Source organism: Lutjanus erythropterus, chromosome 16 (genome assembly GCF_056507025.1).
Source record: "Lutjanus erythropterus isolate fLutEry1 chromosome 16, fLutEry1.hap2, whole genome shotgun sequence".
NCBI classification, from domain to species: Eukaryota; Metazoa; Chordata; class Actinopteri; order Lutjaniformes; family Lutjanidae; genus Lutjanus; species Lutjanus erythropterus.
The window spans coordinates 10,507,884-10,516,591 of NC_139332.1; the positions used below are offsets into that span (position 1 = coordinate 10,507,884).

The window sequence follows — 8,708 nt, forward strand, 5'->3', positions numbered from 1 at the left end:
AGTGTGTAGGATTTACAGGTATCTAGCAGTGAACTTTCAGATTGTAATCACTCTCTCCATCCAAACATGTAAGGAAACATACAGTGTCTCCAAAACTAACACACAAACCAAAGACCCTATTTAGAGCCATTCTGTCCAGGGCTACTGTAGAAACGACTCATTCTAATGTAAAGAAAACATGATTCTTATTTTCATTATACACAAATGAAAACATCATGAATATTATTATTTTATTATTATTATCACATGTTATTGGCTGAACTACAATGCTTTGCAGAGTAGTGCAGGGAGGAGATCACATGTCCCTCCTCCAGCAGGTGGGAGCTTCTCCTCATCCCGATTGCATTTGGAAATTTACAAAGTGGATATTAGCCCTTTACAAGCAAAAATATGTAGTTACAGAGTAGGACAAACAACTGCTGTAGCCTCAACACAGAGACTGGTTGGTTACGATTTTGTTTGAGAAAGGCTGATATCTTTTCCAACTTTGTTTTATCCTTGAATTATTGATAAAATAGTGTTGCTGACTTGTCCAGGGTGAACCCCACCTCTCACCCAAATGAATGAATGAGTGTTGGCCCTATGTAATAATCATTCATTCATACATTTTCTGTAACTGCTTATTCCAGAAGGGTCATAGGCTGCTGGAGTCTATCATCACAGGGCTGACACATAGACAGACAACCACTGACACTCACATTCACACCTACGGGCAATTTAGAGTCACCAATTAACCTAGCATGCATGTCTTTGGACTGTGAGAGGAAGCTGGAGAACCCGGAGAGAACCCACGCAGACATGAGGAGAACACGCAAACTCTGCACAGAAAGCACACAGCCGGGGGATCAAACTCAGGACCTTCTTGCTGTGAGGCGGCAGTGCTAACCACTATGAAATAATCACCAAATCAATTTATTGATTGAGCTGACCAAAATCTAGCACTCTCTTCTACCTGTGTGTGTGTGTGTGTGTGTGTGTGTGTGTGTGTGTGTGTGTGTGTGTGTGTGTGAGTATATATAGCTGGTTTGTGTTGGTTGTGACACATATTGCAATTATCATATTAAGCCCTATGAAACAGAAATCAGAGGTCTAATTTCCTGTAAAAGCAATTGACTTGGGAGAGACTTGTCGCAGTGGCAGATAGCGCTGAACAAGCATAAACACAACACCTCCCCACATATCTTTCAGTACGTTCAGTTTTAATCAAAAACCACATGAACCAAAAAAAAGTTCCTCTTCTTCGTCTGGGAAGCAGAAATCTTCTAGCTTATGAAAGCATGCATCATATTCTGTTTTATAGGAAGAAATCGATATTTGTATTTTTCTTTGGCATATATTAAAAAGGTGAATAATATGACAGGGATGTGAAAGGTAAAAGGTTGAAAGGGTTGAAAAGACATTTTGCATTTCATCTCAATTTTAATCAAAATTTAAAAGATCAACATTTAAAACTGGACTCACCAATGTTTTCTTTTATCTGAGCAATATTTTCAAATGACTACATGTAATGAGAAAAGTGTTGCTCACAGTCAAGTATAAGTCACTGTACACTGCCCAGCACCAAACTGCAGAGAGTCTTAATGTATTTTGAAGAGGATTAAAATGACTGGTACTGATACAGTACTTTCTATGTCTGTCACCTTTAGTTTGCTCACATCCTTTAATAATGTGAATAACCTTTGAGCACAAGGTCACATGCTTCATTTCACCACCTGATAGCGCATGAAAATGAGTTCAAGCTCTGTTCTCACGCCCAATGAGATGAAGATGTTGATTTTACATAACTACTTCAGGATTTCCTCAATCACTTATGGAAACCAAATATGGGTCCTAGTCTGAGAAAAAAGCCAAATGTAGCATCTCATGCTTAAACTCCATTGGTGAAATCCATAATTTTATCTCACACCCATTTGCCAGACATTCTGCATTAATTTGAACTCTAACTAACATGAAACAGGCAAATAAAAATAGTTTTTCCGACTTGGAAGGGAAACTTTCTTAATTTCTGATGACTTATGGCCATTTTATGATTTACTACAGCAAATATATTACAGATTTCCCCTTTAAATAAAATATCTGAGTGTTGATGACAATTATTTCTGTCAAACATTATTTTAAATATATAAACTCCTCCAAAAATAATCAAATAGCTTTTTAATGAGTTGTATAGGTATCTGTATGTCTGCCTCTTCACTCGTGAATGCTGTATGCTAATTCCTGCTGCTCTCGTGTCTTTGGATAAATTAATTAAATAATTAAATTAATTCTTAATGACCGAGTTAAATCATTCAATTTCACCATTATGATTTGTATGTTTCTGCATCCTGTTTTCTGAAGTCAGGAGAAAATGATTGACATTGGGTTTGCATAAGTACTTTAGTTAAGGAGGGCAGTAACTGAATAAAAGTAGGTGAACACTTACTGAAGGTCTGAGATGTGTTGGAACAACCTGCAGAAACAAAAGCTGGAACTTTCCAAGGTAGGACTCTCTGACCTCTGAGCTGAAATTGTTTGATAGATTTCCCTCACTACTTATAAAACACGAATAAGACCTGTCATGAGTGTGAAACATGTAGATGTAAAGCTGGATGTCATAGAATGTTACCTTTGACGTCTAATGCTAAGATGCTAAGATTCAAAATTTGTTTTCCTCAAATTTAGCTCAACATGAATCCAATGCACATATCAAATTATTCCACCCCTGAGATTCTTCAGGAGTTTTTACTTTCAGGCAAAACTAATCTTCTGTTACTAGTCCTGCAGGTAATTCTTTTTCATATGTTGAAGAGAAATTAACATGTTCTGCATGTTTTTGTTTCCAGGATGAAGACGACGTTTCTGTTTATTCTCACCCTCTCAGGTCAGAGAAATGATTGTATGCGAATGTTGTGTGTTAAATGTGTGAGATAGACACTTCGAAATGCTTCAGAATCGAACCATGTTATCTCTGTGACAGTCTATAACAAGTCATCATTTCACATGGTTATATTTGTTGCATGTTTATTGTATTGCAGTAGACTACTTGAGTGTAAATGAAAAACAGTCTTTTATCCATCAGGTCTGTCTGTTCTGTCTGCAAGAATCGTCAGAGAGTACCATCATGTCAGGACAGCAAAGACCTGGGCTGAAGCTCAGAGTTACTGCAAAGAGAAGTTCACTGACCTCGCAACTGTAGACAATAGAGGCAACAACGACAGGTTGCTCCGTCTATTGCAGGGCCGTGGAAATCATGCATGGATCGGGCTTCATGGTGGTTTGAGCGGATGGAAGTGGGTGCAGGGAAATGTAGCGATCAACAACAGTAAAGATTTCACCAACTGGGCATCAAGTGAGCCTGTCGTTCAACGCATCTCGCAGGTCTGCACTGTGATGACAGAAAATGGGGAGTGGGGCACCTCTAATTGTTGGGAACGGCATCCTGCAGTCTGCTATTATGGTAAGAAGAACTTTTACTGATCTCTGTTCCAAGTTGCTTTATTAGAGTTTCAAAGAAAATATTCTACAGGCATTCTCAGGCACCGCAGGGGGAAAAGTTTTATTGAAAGCTACCAATTAGTAGGACATGAGTTTAAAACAGTGGTTCTCAACCTTTTGTCCTTGGAGAAACGTGTAGTAGTCTGAAGATGGCATAGATATTATTTTGTCTGATGGAGCCATTCATTGAATAGGAAGACTCAAACTTAAAATAAGAAAAAACGAAAAAGAAAAAACAAGGAAAAATTAGAAAAAAAATGTGCATTTCAGTCCCAATAGGAATTAATTTGTCACCCCTCTGTAGAATGCTGTCACAGAACATAATTTTGGTTGATAATAGCACAGTAACACCTGATTTAATGCAATGAAGAGGTGAAATAATAACTTTGTATTTAAATATGTTATTTACCACAACTGTAAGGTGCTGGAAAAGATTGAAAATGCTCAAAAAGTGCTTGAATTTGACTTTGGAAAAGGTGTTAGAGCCCTGAAATTGTGATTTTAGTTGACATGTTCTTCAATCTTCTGTGATTTCTGCCCCCCCCCCCCCCCCCCCAAACACACACACATACACACACACACACACACACCCCAAGGAGGGCCCGGAACCCAGATAGAGAACCAATGCTTAAAAATACACACCAGTTTCAAGCTCATCGGATTCATCAGGGTGGAAACAGGGGTGTTTGTAGGACTTGAAGACATCTGAGGACTGAGCTCAAACAGCTCAGGGGAACCTCACCTGTAAAACTGTATTTAATAAATAAGTTGCTTTGTTGCCACTCCAGCACCGTGATTCAGTCCCTTTGTCTGATTCTACGATATAAATGTATTTTTATAGTATCAATGTAGGGCAAAATGCCAATGCACAGTCCAATCCATTTTCCTAATTTTCTCCCTGTTTTCTTTCAGGACAAGGTCCTTCCAGGTACATTCTAGTGGAAAACAGGACAAAGTGGCACAACGCTAAGACATACTGTAGGTCCACGTACACAGACCTTGTCAGTGTGAGGAACATGTCTGTGAATCAGCACATCTCCTCACTTCTGTCAGAAAAAGCCTGGATCGGTCTCCACAGACAACACTGGACTCGCTGGTCTGACCAGAGCCGCAGATCCTTCAGTAACTGGGAAAAAGGTCAGCCCAACAACACTGGGGCATCATGTGCTGTGATCAACACGGTCACAGGAAAGTGGCTGGATACTATGTGCACGGAAAAGTACTATTTTGTCTGTCAAACGCTTCAACACTACAAAGCGACGTTGAAGTTAAAGTTCCAGTCTGAGGCCGACCTGAATGATCCTGCTGTCCAGCAGCAGATCTTAGATCAGGTACTGTGAGTCTGAAGCTGCTAAATGTAATGCTGATAATGAGTTTGGTGAGAGTTGTTGGAGTGTAAAGTTCCACATGGGGAGCTGGACTGACTCAGTGATAAGCAAGTCAATTTTTCTGATATGAAAGCCCTCAAAGCTAGTTAGCTGGCCATGCTAACATTTGCACGTTCTATGATAACAAATAAAGACTCTGTTTAGTCCATTCTTCACAAGTTTGCTTGTGCTTCTGGTTTTAAAAAGAAGAAGAAAAGCAAAGGAAGACTTGCGTTAAAGGTTGAATGATGTGATATCCACCATTTTAAAATTTTTGTTTCTTTTCAGCTGCATGCTAAGCTGAAGAAACATGTATTACCAGACTTTAAACTCCGCTGGATTGAGACAGATGGGCAGACTTTTCACAAGGAACAAAAGAGAGAGGAAGAGGAAGGTATTTCATTTGCATTTTTATTTTAGACATGCACTTTCTTGGTGAGTGGTATTGATTGTCCCATCTAATCTTCCATAAGAAACCCCCAGACATCAACTTCATGATAAAACCACATGATTTCTGTTTTCTGTCTGTTTTAGGGTCGGCCGGCTGAGCAGTCATTCTGCAGAGGACATCATGGTCTTCTTAAAAATTAACACTCTTCAGTAACAAACCAAAATTAGCCAATTTATCTAACATAATGCTTCAGTTCTTTTTGTAGTTTCATTACGTTTTCTACACCATCACTGGTAATATATCACTGATGTCACTTGGTATGTATTTGGTGCATGATGTGCAGCAACAGCTTTTTTATACCTAAAATGTTCTTTTCACTGGATCTTTTTGCATGTTTTGAGTTTAAAATATGTGAGCAGAATTCAGAGCACATAGTGAGGTTTGAAATGATTTTGAAAAGTATAAACATGTTTTTGCTTTTGTCCTATTTAAATATGCTTTCCCCTTTGAAAATGTATAACTTTAATTGCTTGATGCTTAGCAGTTTTATTCTGGCTTTGATTTGTGATCTTTTAATAATGATCATAGATAACAATCTAATGTAATTCATAGCAATAAATTTCTTATAATGTGATTTATCTTTTGTTTGTTGCAAAGACCTTTTCTGTTTGTGGTACTTAATTAAATGTGGAACATTAATGCAAAGCCACTTCATCCAGTAATGTCCTGTGGCTAGTTAAAGGACCAGTGTGTGGGACAGAGATTGTCTACTGGCAATCTACAGGCCACATCCAGCCCACAGAACAGCCACTGATGAAAGTATGTAATATTTATATATTTGTTGTATTACAAAGCTGGTGCATGTGGCAAATATCCAGGAAAAGATGCTGTACAAAGTACTGCTAATGCAAACTGAACATTCCCTACTGTTGCAGCTTCACATTAAAGGCATTTAACTTGCGAAACACGAATGAACTTTTATTAAAGGACCAGTGTGTAGGATTTACAGGTATCTAGCAGTGAACTTACAGATTGTAATCACTCTCTCCGTCCAAACATGTAAGGAAACATACAGTGTCTCCAAAACTAACACACAAACCAAAGACCCTATTTAGAGCCATTCTGTCCAGGGCTACTGTAGAAACGACTCATTCTAATGTAAAGAAAACATTATTCTTATTTTCAGGTGATTATACACAAATGAAAACATCATGAATATTATTTTCATTTACACAGAGATCACATATTATTGGCTGAACTACGATGATTCACACATATGCTAAAATAGCGTTGGTCCAATGTAATATCACCAAGTCAGTTTATTGATATTGCTAAGTTGTCATTGACCTATGAGACCAGTGATGTGACTAGTCAGAGACTAATGATATCCACACACACTGATCTATATTCACCTTCACTCAGCTCCTTAGATGTTTTGCTGCTGCACATACATGAATCAAAATAGCAGGTGCACAGGGAGATGCACAATCCCTGCATCAGACCTACCATCTTTGCATATGTTGTTCAAATATCAGCTGAGGGTGCAAAATATTAAACTGAGGGTGCAGTGTGAGCTTTTGCACCCTTGAAGTCTCTTTATTTGTGGTGAAAACTGGGGCAATAAATCTGGAGAACTGGGACATTATAGTGTTTACAGATATTTGTATTGATACTGATCTCTCAGAGTTGGCCTGTGATGTGCATTGTGATGTGCATGCATAGTGAAATACAGGGCAGATTGTGAGGAACAAGAGTGCAAAGAACATCTGTTATTTCCTTCTTTATGTATTTGTTCATTTGTTACTTCAAGACAGAAAATTAAGAAAGGGGCTGCCTTTATGACCTATGCCTTGATATAGTCCCATGAGAGTGTGTCTGTGTGTATAGTAGGTTTGTGTTGGTAGAGGCACATGCTGCAATTTTTAATTCCACATGAGAGAGAAATCAGAGTGCCATTTGCTTCTGCATATTTCCATGTTTCCTGTAAACTATCCATCCAGGGAAAGACTTGTCACAGTGGTCAATAGCGCTGAATTAGCCTAAACACAACACCTCCCCAATCATTCAGCGAGACAGCTGCCCATTTACCTAACTGACTCTTTCTAGACTTGGACCTCCTAGTGAACACATTGAAACTTGGACCACACTCTGTCTTCGCGCCTGATGGAGGTTTGACAACAGGGAATACAGTACACGGGTTGTTACTACAATGTAGTTACATTAGCAACAAGTAAGTTGCCCTTCCATCAGGAAACTCTAAATGACCATGGTACTGTATTCCCTGTTGATCTTTGAGGCTGGTGTTCAGTTGCAGTCCAGCTGTGTTCACTGGGAGGCTACTGAGCCCAGTTCTGTTAGCTGCTAATAGCAGCTAGGTTTGCAGAAACTCAGCCATCAGGGGTCAAATCAGAGACCATGTTCTTTATTAAATACAATCCAGCTTCACCCAACTCAGTGAATCAAGTGAATTAAATGAATAAATTCAAGCCAGAGGACCTGTAACCACTGGATTTTGATGAGACAAAACATGGTTTGAGGGAGGGAACACCCTGGAAGACATACCAAAATAATACTGTATACTGCTGCTAGCTACATAACAAAGAAATCTTAGCTTTAGCTGTACACCACAAATAGTAACTAAGAAGACTGACTGACAGATAGATGTCATGATATTATTGGTTGACAGTGGTTGGTTCTAGCTTATGAAAGCATGCATCATATTCTGTTTTACAGGAAGAAAACACCATTGGATTTTTTGCTATAAAACTTCAAAGAAATCGATATTTGTATTTTTCTTTGGCATATATTAAAAAGGTGAATAATATGACAGGGATGTGAAAGGTAAAAGGTTGAAAGGGTTGAAAAGACATTTTGCATTTCATCTCAATTTTAATCAAAATTTAAAAGATCAACATTTAAAACTGGACTCACCAATGTTTTCTTTTATCTGAGCAATATTTTCAAACGACTACATGTAATGAGAAAAGTGTTGCTCACAGTCAAGTATAAGTCACTGTACACTGCCCAGCACCAAACTGCAGAGAGTCTTAATGTATTTTGAAGAGGATTAAAATGACTGGTACTGATACAGTACTTTCTATGTCTGTCACCTTTAGTTTGCTCACATCCTTTAATAATGTGAATAACCTTTAAGCACAAGGTCACATGCTTCATTTCACCACCTGATAGCGCATGAAAATTAGTTCAAGCTCTGTTCTCACGCCCAATGAGATGAAGATGTTGATTTTACATAACTACTTCAGGATTTCCTCAATCACTTATGGAAACCAAATATGGGTCCTAGTCTGAGAAAAAAGCCAGTTGCAACATTGAAATGGATCCTCCTTAGTTAACCTGTTCATTTTCTAAGTGTCTGACCTACATGAATGTACCTAAGACATTAAAAATATTGTTGCAGTTGCAGTGAGTGTGCCCCCAGTTTGAAGACGCACAGACGAATACCAGCATGGAAGCTA

The 8,708-nt window shown here is 38.5% G+C and overlaps 1 protein-coding gene across 1 annotated transcript; it reads left to right on the forward strand.

The window, feature by feature from the left end:
- The first annotated feature begins 2,823 nt into the window (after positions 1 to 2,823).
- On the forward strand, positions 2,824 to 5,389 carry LOC146312741 (C-type mannose receptor 2-like). The gene is made up of 5 exons (XM_084739428.1): positions 2,824 to 2,860; positions 3,059 to 3,436; positions 4,387 to 4,805; positions 5,130 to 5,235; positions 5,376 to 5,389. The coding sequence occupies exons 1-5, from the start codon at positions 2,824 to 2,826 to the stop codon at positions 5,387 to 5,389; spliced, it is 954 nt and encodes a 317-aa protein (XP_084595554.1).
- The last annotated feature ends 3,319 nt before the right edge of the window (positions 5,390 to 8,708 follow it).

Coding starts and splice junctions, on each gene's coding strand:
- LOC146312741 (XM_084739428.1), top strand. CDS start 2,824: ATGAAGACGACGTTTCTGTTTATTCTCACCCTCTCAG. Junction 3,437..4,386: donor TCCTGCAGTCTGCTATTATG/GTAAGAAGAACT, acceptor GTTTTCTTTCAG/GACAAGGTCCTTCCAGGTAC. Junction 4,806..5,129: donor AGCAGCAGATCTTAGATCAG/GTACTGTGAGTC, acceptor GTTTCTTTTCAG/CTGCATGCTAAGCTGAAGAA.